General features: G+C 36.2%; 1 protein-coding gene across 2 annotated transcripts in view; it reads right to left on the bottom strand.

Moving 5' to 3' along the window:
* LOC138322632 (cytochrome c oxidase assembly protein ctaG-like) overlaps window positions 1–21,045 on the bottom strand; it is a 66,434-nt gene that overhangs the window by 42,683 nt on the left and 2,706 nt on the right. For both annotated transcript variants that reach the window (XM_069266623.1, XM_069266622.1), the window contains exons 3-5: window positions 19,662–19,817; window positions 16,142–16,267; window positions 15,579–15,620 (exon numbers count right to left, since the gene is read on the bottom strand). In XM_069266623.1, coding sequence (XP_069122724.1) covers window positions 15,579–15,620; window positions 16,142–16,267; window positions 19,662–19,817 — 324 coding nt within the window. The remainder of the gene's footprint in view (window positions 1–15,578; window positions 15,621–16,141; window positions 16,268–19,661; window positions 19,818–21,045) is intronic.

Below are 21,045 nucleotides of genomic sequence, written 5' to 3'. Positions count from 1 at the left end.
TGGGTAAGGACATCTAAACCACAGATGAATTGAGAATGTTTGCCAGCCAGAGTCACAGACGTATTGAGAATGGAACAGTTAGACAGCCAGAGTCACAGAGGTATTGAGAATGGAACAGTTAGACAGCCAGAGTCACAGAGGGATTGAGAATGGAACAGTTAGACAGCCAGAGTCACAGACGTATTGAGAATGGAACTGTTAGACAGCCAGAGTCACAGACTATTGAGAATGGAACTGTTAGACAGCCAGAGTCCCCAGTTAGAACAAGAAAAAGAGAAACTCAAGACTATCTAAGATTTGGGTCAAGGAGGCTACAGATACCTAGAGAATTCATCTGTTTATGTAGGCTAAGTGGATCAAGTACTTGTTTAAGTTCTGATATTTATAGACAGAAAAATTAACACAACATTAACAGGAATAGCTACATTTATCAGCTTATCTATCCGTGATGGGTTAAGGGAGTTAGTGCTGCACTGGTCTGATAGCTAAAACAAACCTTTATACTAATTAGTGAACACTAACGAGTTCAGACCAAGGGAATTTCTGATGCTAATTTCATTTCCCTTCCAAACAAGTTCCAAAGATACAGTAAATGCTGCAGCTAATTCCGTTGTGAGTGAATCTGCATCATTAGATTGCTGTGCAGCACACCTGGCACATCGATACTGCAGCACAAGTGCAGGAGAGGGCAGGAGAAGGGCGTGAAACTCCTCACAAAGCACTTCAAGTCACCTGTGATCTACATCAAATACACACAATTATCTGTAGCTGAAGACCTGGCATTACACCGTGTCTTTGTAGATATTAAAATGGTATCAGACAACAAGCTGTGATATGAACCAGCTGAACAGTTACCAGACGACAAAGGAATATACAAGGGTTGTTTGAGGTTTGATAAACAGTTTATCTCAATGATGTATTGAGCATATAAACCCCTTAATATCTCATTAACTACTACTCCATGCCTAATGAGTGAACATCTTGTGACCTAGGTTTGCTGTATGCTTCAGTGAGATAGCACTATAAAATGGAGAGTTCCTCTATCACAATGACCTCAGCTGTTCATAGGAAATTATGGATAATCTGACATAAAATTTGTTATTTAGGTAGCCACCAGCTACTACAAGTACTTCAAGGACCACATTACTCTTCATATGCCAATAAACAACATTTTCTATATCTGATATTATTAAGAGATATCAGATCAGTCTAAAAACAAGTATTACTCAAAATGTTATTCAGTTTCTTAAGAGATCCCTCTATTGACAGAATGTATCTGTGATCCTTCTTTAGTGTATAATGAGCAGTAAAATATAAAGTACTTAGTTTCTTATAACATGAGGCTGAACCAAATTTCCTGGTCATACTACGGACATATGAATCCTTGCTGACCATTCCTGGTCGTTGGTCGTACTAAAGACATATGAATCCTTGCTGACCATTCCTGGTCGTTGGTCATACTAAGGACAAATGAATCCTTGCTGACCATTCCTGGTCGTTGGTTGTACTAAGGACATATGAATCCTTGCTGACCATTCCTGGTCGTTGGTCATACTAAGGACATATGAATCCTTGCTGACCATTCCTGGTCATTGGTGATACTAAGGACATATGAATCCTTGCTGACCATTCCTGGTCATTGGTGATACTAAGGACAAATGAATCCTTGCTGACCATTCCTGGTCATTGGTGATACTAAGGACATATGAATCCTTGCTGACCATTCCTGGTCATGCTAAGGACATACTGAATCTTTGCTGATCCATCATTCTGGACCATGTAATCCATCTCCATACAGATATAAAATACAGACTATAGGAGATCCTGGACCATGTAATCCATCTCCATACAGATATAAAATACGGACTATATAGGAAAAGTTAGCACCCTGTACTATACATAATGTATGGTAGCACTGTACTCTATACTCTATAGTACAATATTTACAGATAACTTGTGTATTATTCATCTCCGTGGACCAACAATTTTCTCCCATCAGAAGATCAGCTCCTGGAGTAATAACCTACCCCTAATCATACTGTAAAATACAGTAACAATTTCTGGTAGGATACATTACACTAATCAATACTTGAAGCCATTTTACTTGTGGATATAAAACTATTAGTGAATTAGAAAAAAAAAATAATGTTCTGGTCCATGATATTCTTATGAAGCCCTTTACAAAACAAAACAAAAATTGGCTCCATTTAAATTGATTGGTCAAGAATTGAAATAGGATTAAAAGGAAATTTAACAGCATGCACACTATACTGCATAAAGCACTTGAATCAGTTAACATTCTGACAAGTGTACAGATATCTGTGTGTTTTTACTCTGAGTGGTGAATCTTTACTGCAATGTAAGTCTATTTACATAAATAATTCACACTCGCTGGAGGTACAATCTATATATGTACTTGAGAAGGGATAATGGTAAAATATCTGGCAATGATTTGCTCGCTATAAGACATAAAATGGAATTTTTTAACATTAAACCAATCCTGTGGATGATATAATAAAAAGACTGGGTTTATATTCCACGTGTGGCACAGTCTCAAATGTGGATAATGCTACAGGAACAAGTCCACAAAACACTTATGATCATACACTAACTTTAAATGTATGGTATAATGAACATTTAAGCTGAAGATCTTCTAATCTTACATTGTTTTTACCTTATTTGTTACATACAGCAATTAGGAGTCGGTATTGGTCATTGATGGACAGCAAGCAAAGGGTCAAGATAAGTTGGCTGCTCTGCTGAACAGCACTGACAATCATAACCACATATTAACCAAAAGGGAGACTACTCATTAAATACTGCATCAGCACAGACTGGTCTGTTTCTCACTTTAACTCTTCATAAGGAGTCATCACAACTTAGTTGGTTGTACTTGTTTATAACACAAAAAACAGTCTATCACAAAACTACAATCTACATGTTACATCTCAATTTGATTACACTGAACTCTTTCATTACAGTAACTTTACCATAATTTCAAAATTGCACCATTCTTTCCAATAAGCATTTAAACAGAAAAAGATATTTAAAGATGTCCCAATATCTATATTATCCTGTGTTCCCAATATCTACATTATCCTGTGTTCCCAATATCTACTTATTCTGTGTTGCCAATATCTACATTATTCTGTGTTGCCAATATCTACATTATCCTGTGTTGCCAATATCTACATTATCCTGTGTTTCCATTCTTTATGGCAACACCATAAAAAAAAAATCCAGAAATAATGAACAGTTTTAAGATGTTAGTGCAAATACACTGAAGACATATTTCACTTTTACCAGCATGCCTCTGTCTAGCCTGTCAAGAAATCTGTGAAATATTTTTCTTTTAAGTCACTCAAAGAGGACTGCTCTGGTAATGGATTGAAAACTTGGCAGCACCAGTTGGATTTTATCTCAGTAAGATGATATCTTAAAAGAAGTAAAGCACAAGGTTTGAAGCCGGTGCTGATTTTACACATCTGATATATAACACTTCAGTCTGCATCGACAGTTAATGATGTAGACAGTTCATTATACTGTTGTTAGTCAGACTTTGGTAAGATACAATCAAAACAATTCGTCTTAGAGTTTCATCCCAAGACGATTTCAACACTCGCTCTCACACTCACTATCTCACCTCCTACCAGTTGAGGGGAATAGAAGTCACTCTCACACTCACCATCTCACCTCCTACCAGTTGAGGGGGATTGAGGACACTCTCAGACTCACCATCTCACCTCCTACCAGTTGAGGGGGATTGAAGTCACTCTCACACTCACCATCTCACCTCCTACCAGTTGAGGGGGATTGAGGACACTCTCAGACTCACCATCTCACCTCCTACCAGTTGAGGGGGATTGAAGACACTCTCACACTCACCATCTCACCTCCTACCAGTTGAGGGGGATTGAGGACACTCTCATACTCACCATCTCACCTCCTACCAGTTGAGGGGGATTGAAGTCACTCTCATACTCACCATCTCACACCCTACCAGTTGAGGGGAATTGAAGACACTCTCATACTCACCATCTCATGCCCTATCAGTTGAGGGGGATTGAAGTCACTCTCACACTCACCATCTCACCTCCTTACCAGTTGAGGGGGATTGAAGACACTCTCACACTCACCATCTCACCTCCTACCAGTTGAGGGGGATTGAGGACACTCTCACACTCCCCATCTCACACCCTACCAGTTGAGGGGGATTGAAGTCACTCTCACACTCACATCCATCTCACCTCCTACCAGTTGAGGGGGATTGAAGTCACTCTCAGACTCACCATCTCACTTTCTACCAGTTGAGGGGGATTGAAGTCACTCTCACACTCACCATCTCACCTCCTACCAGTTGAAGGGGGATTGAAGTCACTCTCACACTCACCGTCTCACTTCCTACCAGTTGAGGGGGATTGAAGACACTCTCACACTCACCATCTCACACCCTACCAGTTGAGGGGGATTGAAGTCACTCTCACACTCACCATCTCACCTCCTACCAGTTGAGGGGGATTGAAGTCACTCTCATACTCACCATCTCACACCCTACCAGTTGAGGGGAATTGAAGACACTCTCATACTCACCATCTCATGCCCTATCAGTTGAGGGGGATTGAAGTCACTCTCACACTCACCATCTCACCTCCTACCAGTTGAGGGGGATTGAAGACACTCTCACACTCACCATCTCACCACCTACAAATTGAGGGGGATTGAAGTCACTCTCATACTCACCATCTCACACCCTACCAGTTGAGAGGGATTGAAGTCACTCTCACACTCACCATCTCACCTCCTACCAGTTGAGGGGGATTGAAGTCACTCTCACACTCACCATCTCACCTCCTACCAGTTGAGGGGGATTGAAGTCACTCTCACACTCACCATCTCACCTCCTACCAGTTGAGGGGGATTGAAGTCACTCTCACACTCACCGTCTCACCTCCTACCAGTTGAGGGGGATTGAAGTCACTCTCACACTCACCATCTCACACCCTACCAGTTGAGGGGGATTGAAGTCACTCTCACACTCACCATCTCACCTCCTACCAGTTGAGGGGGATTGAAGTCACTCTCATACTCACCATCTCACACCCTACCAGTTAAGGGAGATTGAAGTCACTCTCACACTCACCATCTCACCTCCTACCAGTTGAGGGGGATTGAGATCACTCTCACACTCTCCATCTCACTTTCTACCAGTTGAGGGGGATTGAAGTCACTCTCACACTCACCATCTCACCTCCTACCAGTTAAGGGGGATTGAAGTCACTCTCACACTCACCATCTCACCTCCTACCAGTTAAGGGGGATTGAAGTCACTCTCACACTCACCGTCTCACCTCCTACCAGTTGAGGGGGATTGAAGTCACTCTCACACTCACCATCTCACCTCCTACCAGTTGAGGGGGATTGAAGTCACTCTCACACTCACCATCTCACCTCCTACCAGTTGAGGGGGATTGAAGTCACTCTCACACTCACCATCTCACCTCCTACCAGTTGAGGGGGATTGAAGTCACTCTCACACTCACCATCTCACCTCCTACCAGTTGAGGGGGATTGAAGTCACTCTCACACTCACCATCTCACCTCCTACCAGTTGAGGGGGATTGAAGACACTCTCACACTCACCATCTCACCTCCTACCAGTTGAGGGGGATTGAAGTCACTCTCACACTCACCATCTCACCTCCTACCAGTTGAGGGGGATTGAAGTCACTCTCACACTCACCATCTCACCTCCTACCAGTTGAGGGGGATTGAAGTCACTCTCACACTCACCGTCTCACCTCCTACCAGTTAAGGGGGATTGAAGTCACTCTCACACTCACCATCTCACCTCCTACCAGTTGAGGGGGATTGAAGTCACTCTCACACTCACCATCTCACCTCCTACCAGTTGAGGGGGATTGAAGTCACTCTCACACTCACCATCTCACCTCCTACCAGTTGAAGTTGATTGAAGTCACTCTCACACTAACCATCTCACACCCTACCAGTTGAGGGGGATTGAAGTCACTCTCACACTCACCATCTCACTTCCTACCAGTTGAGGGGGATTGAAGTCACCCTCACACTCACCATCTCACCTCCTACCAGTTGAGGGGGATAGAAGTCACTCTCACACTCACCATCTCACCTCCTACCAGTTGAAGTTGATTGAAGTCACTCTCACACTCACCATCTCACTTCCTACCAGTTGAGGGGGATTGAAGTCACTCTCACACTCACCGTCTCACCTCCTACCAGTTAAGGGGGATTGAAGTCACTCTCACACTCACCGTCTCACCTCCTACCAGTTAAGGGGGATTGAAGTCACTCTCACACTCACCGTCTCACCTCCTACCATTTGAGGGAGATTGAAGTCACTCTCACACTCTCCATCTCACCTTCTACCAGTTGAGAGGGATTAAAATCCAGAGATAATGTGTTAGAACACTGTAAAAGCTTGTTCATGAGTATGCCCCCCCCCCCCCCCCCCCCAAGTTAAATTTCCTAGTTGTAATGTGACCGGATGGGGTGTGTTGCTTGGTGTCTTTGGCGGCATGCTTCAGTGACTCCTAAAACACGCACCTCACAAAACATACACGCAACACACCGCATACATGGGAGGTCGTCCTTACATGACCCTGGCTGTTAATAGGACAATAATTATACAAACAAACAAACAAAACATGTCAAGTCAATACTTTTCTGAATAAAACATAACAAGAGTTAAAAGAGTGTTTTTGGTTGTTCGTGATATTTTGTACACTTTACAGACTACCATCAGACTCAGAAATGTTGATTTTCTCAGTAGAATTCTAATGCTAAATTATCTCCCCTTAGTTTGTAACTATAATAAGACATGTCACACAGAGACAATTCCTATCAAGCCGAATTTTAGCGAAAATTTTGATATTCTAGAGATTGGTTGCCAGCCTGTACAGTAACTGTATCTGTAAACAAATTATTTTGAAAATATTTCATGGTGTGAACTTAAAAGATGGGTTGCTGACTTCAGAACTTCACTTCAGGAAGTTCAAGCACCTGTTGACAGTACGAGATAAAGTTCTGGTATCTCTTGGACGGATGCCCCTCATTGTTATAGACAAAAGATACCATCCTCTCACTCAGTAACGAACCCTCCAGTCTTATCTTACATTGATGTGATCAGTCACCACATCAGATTTTATTCTGTTCAAACTGGATTACTACAGATCTTTATCGACCAAAAACAAAGATGGTCAATCGTATATTTTCTATGTCTATCAAAACCGCAATAAACACTCTGCAAATATCTCATATATAATGCAATAATAACAATAACAAGTTTGTAGGAAACAGGAAATTCAGGCTCTACCAAGAAATGGGAAACTTGCCAAATCAGTGTAAATTATAGCCACTTTGTCAGTTACATAGGTTATCTTGTTTCTGTAGTCTAACAAATTATTACAAAAGGCCCAGAGCTGTATCGCTCACCTGGTTTTTTTTTATTAATTATCACAAAAACTCTTAAAATCAGAAATAGCAAAATTGACCAATTGAAGGGGGGGGGGGGGGGGGGGGGGGGGCAGACCCATAGTTTGCACAATTTTGAATCCCTACCCTAAAGACGTATCAACATAACTTTTTTTGAGTTATCGCCCTTTGTAAATCGATAGTGGCGCCGGGAGTAAAGCAACTTCCGGTTTACATGGACAGAACATTGCATGGTAGTAGATGTCAGCTGATCTTTCGCGTAAAACACTTAAATTACAAAATTTTAGAGGTACATGTATGTTACGTTTGGATCTTGAACTGCTGGTTAAACCACGTAAAAGAAAATAGTAAACTGTCAAGTCATATTCACTACAAAAACTACCGACTCAAAGTCACCGGTAACGTGATAATGGCGGTATTACACTGTAACATATGTACCTTTCGCGTAGATACATTACTGTTGACGGTGATTTGACAGCTGTATTAGATGTACAAATGTAACGTCTACATATCCTGTTTGTTTGTAAGCATCTGTGATTTAATTCTAACACTTAAAAGTAGCCGTTTTCAGTGAAATATATCAATACAGTATCGACATAAATATACCCCTCTATGCTATAAAAATACCATGCTTATGCTAATTGTTATTAACAAAACTTATGTTTTTGAACTGAATGAAGTATTTAATGTCACCGTAACAACATTCTGTTAATTTGTGTTATGTACTTTGTATGTATGTAAACATTTCCCACTATCATAACCATATTGGAACAGACTACAAATATGAACCTGTAGACTGAATTTGTCTTCTAATAAACCATCTGAAAACATGCTTGATGTAAATATTTAATCTTGAATCTAAATTCCTATAGAGTATATTTAATTAAATGAATGTTACTACATGTATGTACCTCACAACATGTACAAATGTAGATGTATACAACATTCAAAAGTGTATGTTTTCGTTTTTACAACAATAACATGTACATACAGGTATCAATTTAGCTATGATTTAGAACCGTTTATGGGTAGTTCCCCTCAAGGATTAAATTCCCTTCTAAACTAAAAAAAAATACCATTTGAAGCTAAAACTGAACACTTTTTGTGACAAAATTCCCCCTTTGTCTTATTTTTCATCACATTTTAAGACTTTGGTTGTAAATGTCTTGATGTTTATTAATGTATCTATGATGATGGAGCTTAAAAATCTGTTTACTGAATCTTGCAATAACATTCTAGGTGTTATAATACTTCAAAATGATTTTTTTCTACCAAAATGAGAATGGTCAAATATCCGATAATGCCGCTATTATAAACTTTTCCCAATTTCGAAAAGGACCATAGTTTTCCCCAAAACTTAGATTTGATCCCTGGTATATATAATGCATATTTGGTTATTACAATGTACATGTATGTTCACTTCTAAGACTGGTTTATACTAGTCCTAAGACAATGTCACAGCCATCTGAGAGCAATAAAATCTTCAAACCAAGGACTTGGACACTAATAAAGTAACCTGAAAAATAACTAACCATTTCTGGAAGCAATGGGAGGGAAAATGTCACTGATTAGTAAAAAGATCATTAGATTATGTCTGAAAGTGGACCTAAAAGTATCATTTTCTCATAAATTTCTAATGTATTTTCCATCTGTATTCCAAATCAAATAACAAACAATTATGTCTTCAAATTCTCATGCAATCATCATTATTTATGATGTTCGTTACAAAATAGACATAGTATAAATCTTTTTTTTTTTTTTTTTTGCAATTTTCCTATGTGTCACTGTCATGGCCATATCCCTTATTAAAGAGACAATGCAGTGAGGCTAGATACACACGATTTCTGTCAGCTTGAAAAAATAATTGGAAATATCAAGATTATGAAGATAGTTTTCTTTTGGTTTGGGCAGTTTGCTAGCTTCTGTAATTTCACAAGAAATTTACAAAAAAAGACTCCTTAGATGCATATCAATCACTAAAGAACTTTGAACCTGAACCTGAGTGTATTGTATTTATATCCAATAAATAAAAAATATATACAATACATGTGTAGACAAGCCAGGTTTTCTTTCCAGTTTTTGAAATGTATGATCTCCGATTCTGTGTTTCTGAAGTTTGAAGGTACCATTCTGGCTAAAATGTGATTGATGTATAGATGGATTTCTAGCTTAGTTACAATGTAATATGTTCTAAAAAGTAAAAAAAAAAAAAAAAAACTTTATTATATGCATCAATAACTGCAGTATCATGCATCATCAAAGTATATTTGTATCACAGTATGGTTTGATGTATATGCATTTATTATTTGTATATAGTTATCATCAAATTATAATTAATTTTTCTTTGTTTTCATACCAAATCTGGCTTTCTGATTGGCCAGTATTTTTTTTGCATACCACTATGAAAAAAAATCCGAGAATGGCACGAAACCCCGACGTTATCGTGACGTCACAATAGAGACATTGACGTTGCGTATTGATTCGGTAAAGAGAATCCCTTGAAAAACCACTATAATGTTGCATTTAAACATACTTCATATAATCGAATAGAGTATAAAATTAATTATAAGTATTGTTGTCACTATTTTTTAATGAAAAAAAAATTGTTTCCAAACTTATATGAGAATACGCGGATTCACACAGTTTGCAAACAAATTTTTTTTTCATACCCCGATAAAATTAAAAAATAGTGACATCAATGCTTAAATAAATAAATAAATAATTTGCTTAATTGCTGACAATCTACTCTAATATATAACCACATAAAATGAAAGAGATAACGGTTTAACTTCTTCATGAAGGCGGTGGAATACAATTCACATAAACAAACGCACATAAGTACAAACATGTACATTCTTTCAGCTTCCTCTTCATTTAGACAGCTTATCAACTTTTTAAGATTTACATGTAGGTCAATTCAAATCGGTTTTATTTGAAACAATGTGCACATACAGGATTGATACATGTATATCTAAATAAATCAACAAAGTGCTATGAAGTATGTGTAAAGAGTGCATGTGTATTTCATTTTGAATATAAATAATGATAAATACATTTATCTACCTAAAGGGATCATAATATGACATTAAATATTTCTGATTGGAATGAAAAGACTATCATCATTTACCAAGTCTTTCAGAAGAAAGCAAACCTTTCAAAGTACAAGTCAAATAATCAATTTAAGATTTGTTTTTACATAAACAATTGATTCAGACTATTCCAAGTAGCAGAAACATTGACGAAACAGTGATGGTAAGTTTTAACAGTTTTATTTCCAGAGTCTAGGATGCAGAAAAGAAATCTATGTATTCACAAGTGTCATCCTTTTTAGACTTTTGGATTGAAGGGTGCTGTTTATAATGGGAAAAAAAACAATCCTTAACCTACAGTATATTCTCTCTGTGTCCACTTCAAATACAGCAACCACACAGTATTCATTTGTTTGAATGATGACACATACAAGATATGGACAACTTGTATTAGGTTTTGAGTAAATATAACTCCAAATGACATGAAAGAATCCTATATTATAATAGTCATTAATTGCCTATGATCAATGAAAGGTATATGTACATGTCAATTTCCACAGTGCGTTATAAGTTGTCGGTTACTAATTTGGATCGAATTATGGTAATCCCTTACCCATTCAATTTCGTACCCAAACAAACTCGTACTCGCATTTGGAGAACTCGCAACCAATCATGGCTAACCCGTTCTCATTGAATTTGGCGAACTCGTACCCATGGCATTTGGCGAACTCGTACCCATGGCATTTGGCGAACTCGTACCCATGGCATTTGGCGAACTCGTACCCATGGCATTTGGCGAACTCGTACCCATGGCATTTGGCGAACTCGTACCCATGGCATTTGGCGAACTCGTACCCATGGCATTTGGCGAACTCGTACCCATGGCATTTGGCGAACTCGTACCCATGGCATTTGGCGAACTCGTACCCATCATAAAATATATAGTTCATGTTGTTATTTGTTATTGATATATACAAGACTTAATATATTCGTGTTCAATCAGATACTACAAATAAGTGATAAAAGCTCGTATATATACATGTTTGAAATAAATAAATACAACATACCCAAAATATATGTTTACTCCTTGGTTTATTTGACTTCCTCCTTTAATAAAAAATGACGACCTATTTGCTTCATTGGATTTTTTGTTTACAAGAGTGTCAAACAAAATGGAAATCAGCTTTTATAAATATTGCATGTGGAGCATTTGCCGTGTAAAGTCACAACGGGCTCGGAATATATGTTTTAGAATTATATTTAACTTTTACAAATTTATTACAGATGTTAAACCTTGTAAAATATATCAACTTGAAGTCCATGTGTATGTAAATGTAACAATGCTGATTAATTGTATTGTAGTGTATTTGTGATCATGCACTTATGAATTACTTTTAAATGTAACCATCAATTTGCACTACATGTATAACAAAAACCAGTGACCATTGCACTGATCAATAGACCAAAACAGTTTGCAGAGGGACATCATAAATTTCAAGTTGCTAGTGAAACCATTATTATTTTTTTTGTTTTTTTTTTATGTTATTTTTTTAACGTTGATTTTTAACAGTGATCAGTGGATATATTACCACATGTTAATTTCACCATGCATTAATACATCTCGAGAGAGACGGAAGACGTAGGATAGGACTCATGAAGTTGAAATGACCCTCCACTAAAACTTGTAATATCGGCCACGCCCACTTAAAAAATGAACGAAAAAGTGGGGAAACTATCCAATATTTACGAGAAAAAAACATATATATGAGAAAATATGCAGTCCAAACAGTATTACCAACAACACGTGTCACAAATCGGGAAAAATCGTTTCAAAGTTACACAAAAATGCAGGTAGCTGTAAGCTGTTTCTATATTGCGTAATGAAAACCGGAAGTGTCTTTACTCCGATCAAGGAGAGGATAACTCTAAAATTTCAAGATGGCGGATTGATGTTGATACGTCTATATATTAATAAGTAATGCTATCAATGCAAATATGAGTGCTTTCACATGTTAGTTTCAGAAAAGAAGTCATTTATATGAAAAAAGTCAAATTGACCCTTTTGGCACTGCCCCTCAGAACCGCGGGGCTCATCCCCATTATTTGTACAATTTTGAATCCCTACCCTGTAAGGATGCTACCATTGCATTATGAGTGCTATCAAATGCGGAGTTTCATAGAAAAAGTCGTCGAACCAGGTGAGCTAATAAAAACTAGACACTCCTCCACAAACCAAAGAGTGACAGTACCGGACAGGAAGAGTAACACTTTATTCCACCCAATTAATGGCAGTCACAGAAAATATTGGGCCTTTAATGTGTGTAACTTTCCTAATATGAGCAGGTTAAGGTGGAATGAAACAAAACACTGACAATGATGTTCACATATGATAATATGACATGATTTGAATTCATCAAGAAATATCGACCAAGCTTCTAAATGAATTACAGTATTTATCATATGTATATGGCATTAATTAAATACTTCTGATTACATAATATACTAGCTACTTTTTCATTGTCAAAAGAAAAAAAACCCTCTTTATTACTTCTTGTCTCAAACAAATTGATACACAACCATATCGTCTCTTGCAGATTTTTAATGAGGCCTTCTGAGAAGTTTTCCATCATGTTCACACAATCAAAGGGAGGTAATTCCCAGAAAAAACCCAAAGTGATTATTTACCTCTGATAAATTGTAGATCGAATTAACCAATTTATCAATTACTTATCAGCAGGTTGGCAAGCAACTTTAACAAACATACAAATATTTGGAGGCCCTGTATCAGTCGAATCTGTACTAATATAATGATGTTTCTATTAAGCGACCCTCTGTTCTAAAGGACCACTTCAATTCCTTCCCAGTGTTTTCTCTATATATTTTTAGCTCTATTAAATGCGACAATGATTAAGAAGTTGATGAAAGCACTTACTTTTTCATGGGGCTTCAGCAGCTGTTCTTCAAAACAAAAACACTGTAAACAAAATCCAGTAGAATCTAATTAGTCATCAATAGATAACCCAGCTTCACACTAAAAGGATTCAACTGTAAAATATACATATCTAATATATCTCTCTGATCTAGAGAGTTCAGAAGGGGGCCTCCATTGTGTTCACATCTATGCAAGGAACAAAATTGGGCTTCAAAATCAAAGTGTTAAAATAAAATAAATCAATTAATTAATAATGTTTGTCTTATATCTGTATTGTAGGAATGAACCATACATTTTTAGTCAATAATAATAAAAGATTGACTGTTAAGTAATTTTACTTTCTGTTTAACAAATATAAAGTTTATCAAAGACCATATTACAATCAGAACAATTTAAATACCAAAATCACAACTGAAAATTGACCCTCGGAACAATTTGAATACCAAAATCACAGCTGTAAATTGGCCGTCTGAACAATCTAAATACTAAAATCACAGCTAAAATTGACCCTCTGACGTATCCACATAAATAAACGAACAAATTTTACCGGACAGGAAGAGTAACACTTTATTCCACCCAATTAATGGCAGTCACAGAAAATGATGCTTAAAGCCACACTATACGTAACTATTAACAAAAATTCAAGTTAAATTCGACTCCGATATTGTTAGTATTTTTAGATGTAGTTGAAATTAAGATAATATAAAGAATATTTATAATGTTTTTTTTAATAACTTTGATACAGCAGTTGTTGAAAGTCGATACATGTAAACATGCCTTCACTTTAAACTAGTCGCCATAGAAGTTACGGTTATTGCCGAACGGAAATCGGAAAGTTCATGACCTGTTTTCGGAGAGTTTCGGACAAACGTTACGTAGTTACGGTAGTCACATGACGTTCTCGGCAACGACGTTACAATTTCGGCTAACTTCGGCTTGTTTGACTTAGTGGGACCCACCTAGCGATGTTTAATATTTATTTTATTTTTATCAAAATATTCCGAATCATAATCGCTCATCTTAACTTCGATTTAGTCCTATCTCTGCATGACTTACAACAGGATTTTTTCAACATTCTTCTAAATCATGAAAAAATAAGAAAGATACGGATATTGGGCCTTTAATGTGTGTAACTTTCCTAATATGAGCAGGTTAAGGTGGAATGAAACAAAACACTGACAATGATGTTCACATATGATAAAATATGACATGATTTGAATTCATCAAGAAATATCGACCAAGCTTCTAAATGAATTACAGTATTTATCATATGTATATGGCATTAATTAAATACTTCTGATTACATAATATACTAACTACTTTTTCATTGTCAAAAGAAAAAAAACCCTCTTTATTACTTCTTGTCTCAAACAAATTGATACACAACCATATCGTCTCTTGCAGATTTTTAATGAGGCCTTCTGAGAAGTTTTCCATCGTGTCCACACAATCAAAGGGAGGTAATTCCCGGAAAAAACCCCAAAAGTGATGAATTAACCAATTTATCAATTATGTATCAGTAGTAGGTCAATTTTTGAGAAAGATTATAATACATGAAGATGGCAATATATTGAAATTATGCTGAATATGATGTGAGGAGGTGTGTATGGTGTGAGTGAGATAACCATGTATCTGTATATGTAAAATCTTCGAAAATGAAATAAATATATAAAAAAAAAATATGTATCAGTAGGTTGGCAAGCAACTTTAACAAACATACAAATATTTTGGAAGCCCTGTATCATATGTACTGTCAAATCTGTACCAATGACGTTTCTATTAAGCGACCCTCTGTTCTAAAGGACCACTTCAATTCCTTCCCAATGTTTTCTCTATACATTTCAGCTCTATTAAACGCTCCTCTCTCTCTCTATCGTGATCAGTGACCACCCACATAATTTCTCTCCTGTGGTCGCAAAAAATTTCTTTACAGCAACCAGAAAAAGGAATGTTATTTTGATCTTTTCAATATATGATGCCTGTATATAAGCACAAGTTTGAGCTTCATATGCCAATCTGCATGAACAACAACTTCAAAGCAATTACATGTATAACAACAGAATTCCATCCATTTTTACCTCTCGTCCAAACTGATACACAAATTTAGTTATTGCAATAATGTTTAGGAAGTTGATGTAGGTCCTTACTTTTTCATGGGGCTTCAGCAGCTGTTCTTCAAAACAAAAACACTGAAAACAAAACCCAGTAGAATCTAATTAGGCATTGTTAGATAAACCAGCTTCACACGAAAAGGATTCAACTGTAAAATATACATATCTAATATATCCCTCTGATCTAGAGAGTTCAGAAGGGGGCCTCCATTGTGTTCACATCTATGCACGGAACAAAATTGAGATTCAAAATCGAAGTGTTAAAATAAAATAAATCAATTAATTAATAATGTTTGTCTTATATCTGTATTGTAGGAAATGAACCATACATTTTTAGTCAATAATAATAAAAGATTGACTGTTAAGTAATTTTACTTTCTGTTTAACAAATATAAAGTTTATCAAAGACCATATTACAATCAGAACAATTTAAATACCAAAATCACAACTGAAAATTGACCGTCTGAACAATCTAAATACCAAAATCACAGCTAAAATTGACCCTCTGACCTATCCACATAAATAAACAAACAAATTACTTACTATACATATAATTAGTATAATCTGTATTCTGAGTACAAAGGGAGATAACTGTGTACCTGAATTTTGTTGAAGTAGAGACCAGCCTCTATAGGATTGACTGTGTACGTTGACACTCCAACAATGGGTTCATCTGTGGGGTTCTCAGCTGTGTAAAAGGCTAGGGCAGTCTCTCCTACAGCAACCTATTGATGGTAATCAAATACATGTTAATGATTCATATAGCTTCAAAAACTACTTTTATTTTGTCAATTTGTTTACCCCATGGCCCAAAACAGATTTCGAGGAAATAGTAGTTACATTAATGTTTTGATACAGAAATAATTTCACATTTGAAATCAGTTTCTTTCTGGATAGATTTTATATAATTGTAGTAATTGCTTTGTTTTACATCAGGATGTAAATGATGGCAAGATATAGGATAGACTTTACTGCTAAAAACAAGAGAAGAAACAATTTAAAACCACAAATGGCAGTATAAAGTGAAGTATATGTTCCTTTTGTCGCATTAACTGTTACATAGAGTTTGTATGATTATGTCATATTTACACAATAAAAACTTGTTTATGATCATTTCTATCAACGTTTTTACCAGTCCTTTTGTAATCCTAGTTTTTACCAGTACTTTGTAATCCTACGTTTTTACCAGTACTTTTGTAATCCTACGTTTTTACCAGTACTTTTGTAATCCTACGTTTTTACCAGTACTTTTGTAATCCTACGTTTTTACCAGTACTTTTGTAATCCTACGTTTTATACCAGTACTTTTGTAATCCTACGTTTTTACCAGTACTTTTGTAATCCTACGTTTTTACCAGTACTTTTGTAATCCTACGTTTTTACCGGTACTTTTGTAATCCTACGTTTTTATACCAGTACTTTTGTAATCCGTTTTACATACTTTTGTAATCAACTTTAAAGTGTGGTTTAGTGGTATACACTACAATGTTAACTCTAAGTTTTATACTATACCTTTACATGTGACTGTTGTGGTGTTAAGGTGTTAGTGGTATAACTCTAAGTTTATACTATACCTTTACATGTGACTGTTGTGGTGTTAAGGTGTTAGTGGTATACACTACAACGTTAACTCTAAGTTTATACTATACCTTTACATGTGACTGTTGTGGTGTTAAGGTGTTAGTGGTATACACTACAACGTTAACTCTAAGTTTATACTATACCTTTACATGTGACTGTTGTGGTGTTAAGGTGTTAGTGGTATACACTACAACGTTAACTCTAAGTTTATACTATACCTTTACATGTGACTGTTGTGGTGTTAAGGTGTTAGTGGTATACACTACAACGTTAACTCTAAGTTTATACTATACCTTTACATGTGACTGTTGTGGTGTTAAGGTGTTAGTGGTATACACTACAACGTTAACTCTAAGTTTATACTATACCTTTACATGTGACTGTGGTGTTAAGGTGTTAGTGGTATACACTACAACGTTAACTCTAAGTTTATACTATACCTTTACATGTGACTGTTGTGGTGTTAAGGTGTTAGTGGTATACACTACAACGTTAACTCTAAGTTTATACTATACCTTTACATGTGACTGTTGTGGTGTTAAGGTGTTAGTGGTATACACTACAACGTTAACTCTAAGTTTATACTATACCTTTACATGTGACTGTTGTGGTGTTAAGGTGTTAGTGGTATACACTACAATGTTAACTCTAAGTTTATACTATACCTTTACATGTGACTGTTGTGGTGTTAAGGTGTTAGTGGTATACACTACAACGTTAACTCTAAGTTTATACTATACCTTTACATGTGACTGTTGTGGTGTTATGGTGTTAGTGGTATACACTACAACGTTAACTCTAAGTTTATACTATACCTTTACATGTGACTGTTGTGGTGTTAAGGTGTTAGTGGTATACACTACAACGTTAACTCTAAGTTTATACTATACCTTTACATGTGACTGTTGTGGTGTTAAGGTGTTAGTGGTATACACTACAACGTTAACTCTAAGTTTATACTATACCTTTACATGTGACTGTTGTGGTGTTAAGGTGTTAGTGGTATACACTACAACGTTAACTCTAAGTTTATACTATACCTTTACATGTGACTGTTGTGGTGTTAAGGTGTTAGTGGTATACACTACAACGTTAACTCTAAGTTTATACTATACCTTTACATGTGACTGTTGTGGTGTTAAGGTGTTAGTGGTATACACTACAACGTTAACTCTAAGTTTATACTATACCTTTACATGTGACTGTTGTGGTGTTAAGGTGTTAGTGGTATACACTACAACGTTAACTCTAAGTTTATACTATACCTTTACATGTGACTGTTGTGGTGTTAAGGTGTTAGTGGTATACACTACAACGTTAACTCTAAGTTTATACTATACCTTTACATGTGACTGTTGTGGTGTTAAGGTGTTAGTGGTATACACTACAACGTTAACTCTAAGTTTATACTATACCTTTACATGTGACTGTTGTGGTGTTAGGTGTTAGTGGTATACACTACAACGTTAACTCTAAGTTTATACTATACCTTTACATGTGACTGTTGTGGTGTTAAGGTGTTAGTGGTATACACTACAACGTTAACTCTAAGTTTATACTATACCTTTACATGTGACTGTTGTGGTGTTAAGGTGTTAGTGGTATACACTACAACGTTAACTCTAAGTTTATACTATACCTTTACATGTGACTGTTGTGGTGTTATGGTGTTAGTGGTATACACTACAATGTTAACTCTAAGTTTATACTATACCTTTACATGTGACTGTTGTGGTGTTAGTGGTATACACTACAACGTTAACTTAAGTTTATACTATACCTTACATGTAAGTTTATACACTATAACCTTTACATGTGACTGTTGTGGTGTTAAGGTGTTAGTGGTATACACTACAACGTTAACTCTAAGTTTATACTATACCTTTACATGTGACTGTTGTGGTGTTAAGGTGTTAGTGGTATACACTACAAGTTACTTATTTTACTATACCTTTACATGTGATGTTGTGGTGTTAGTTTAGTGTATACACTACAACGTTAACTCTAAGTTTATACTATACCTTTACATGTGACTGTTGTGGTGTTAAGGTGTTAGTGGTATACACTACAACGTTAACTCTAAGTTTATACTATACCTTTACATGTGACTGTTGTGGTGTTAAGGTGTTAGTGGTATACACTACAATGTTAACTCTAAGTTTATACTATACCTTTACATGTGACTGTTGTGGTGTTAGTGGTATACACTACAACGTTAACTCTAAGTTTATACTATACCTTTACATGTGACTGTTGTGGTGTTAAGGTGTTAGTGGTATACACTACAACGTTAACTCTAAGTTTATACTATACCTTTACATGTGACTGTTGTGGTGTTATGGTGTTAGTGGTATACACTACAACGTTAACTCTAAGTTTATACTATACCTTTACATGTGACTGTTGTGGTGTTAAGGTGTTAGTGGTATACACTACAACGTTAACTCTAAGTTTATACTATACCTTTACATGTGACTGTTGTGGTGTTAAGGTGTTAGTGGTATACACTACAACGTTAACTCTAAGTTTATACTATACCTTTACATGTGACTGTTGTGGTGTAAATTTCCATCTCAGTGATGATGTTTTGTCGGCTGTAAACACGACTTTGATGATCCGATCCTCCACCTTTTCCATGGTTTCGATCTTGTCTACATCATGTCCTCGTGTTGCTTTACCTCCCTGTCCAGTCGCCTATAACAGATCAAATCATTTCCCTTACTGTAAATGTCAATACTAATTCTGGTGAAAGATAATCTTCTACATACTTCTAGGCTGGGAATAGGGACAGCTTTATTTATATATGTTTTTTTTTCATTCATTTTTGTTTGTATGGCTATATACCGTATTCGACCCAATCAGCGCCAATGTCCGTATAAGCGCGCCCCTCCCCCTTTTTGAGGCCTCAATTTCAATTGCCCATGCATAAATAAGGACCAAAATTACATAAAAAGGTATAGATTTGCAATAATTTCGACTTATTAGCACCTTTTCATTTTTATCAAGTTTTTAAGCGCCCTGGGCGCTTATTGGGTCAAATATGGTAACGATTTTCTCTGTGTGATTGTTTTTATGACTTTATTAGAATCTGTCCAAAACAATAAAATTTGATGACATGATGGAATCTCAGTGACAGCATTTTAATGAATATTTTTAAAACAATATCATATATGCTGGTAATTTAATAATACCATAATATTTTATCTTTAGGTGATGGAAATATTATGGATACAAATCATTAGTTTACATTTGGTTTTGAAATACTTTATTTTTTGTGAATGAGGATATACAAAACCCATTATATAATTAATGTTCAATTAGAGTTGGCTGTGAACATTTATATATATGTACCTATTAACTTTGGCAGAAAATAAAAAGGTTCAGTTGAGTAAAAAGATTTAATATCTATTTGAGCTTTGAAAAAGTCTTTATTCATTCTCATTGTCTCAATAAATCTGGGACTGTAACTGGCAATGTGATATCTTATCTACTCTTTGATTCTGAGTTCCTAAGTTTCAATGAAGGGGTAGATAATTAGGGGTGTAACAATACATCAGACTATCAATATATTGCGATTGTATGCCTCTCAACTCGATCAATCGATGGCAATTTCAAAAAGTTGATTACAAACGCCGATAGTACGCCAAACTATCGATAGTTTCAATTAGTCAGATATCTTTCTGTAACTTGGACTAAAATCATGTACTCACAGAGGTTTCATTCAGTAACAGACTAACAGTCACGATAGAATGTCACTTTTTCATGCTTTTCAATCAAAACGCAAACACTGGCAATGTCAACGTTCTCAATCACGATCTTCATTGCGTCTGAGTTGGTACTGACGCTAGCAGGTAAAGGGAAGTAACTCTAAACCAATACTGCACTAGATATACCTCATGGCAGCCAATTCATTGACCGGATT

This window comes from Argopecten irradians, chromosome 5 (assembly GCF_041381155.1).
Source record: "Argopecten irradians isolate NY chromosome 5, Ai_NY, whole genome shotgun sequence".
Lineage (NCBI taxonomy): Eukaryota > Metazoa > Mollusca > Bivalvia > Pectinida > Pectinidae > Argopecten > Argopecten irradians.
The sequence above is the reverse complement of the archived record's forward strand: the minus strand, read 5'-3'. Positions and strand labels throughout refer to the sequence as shown.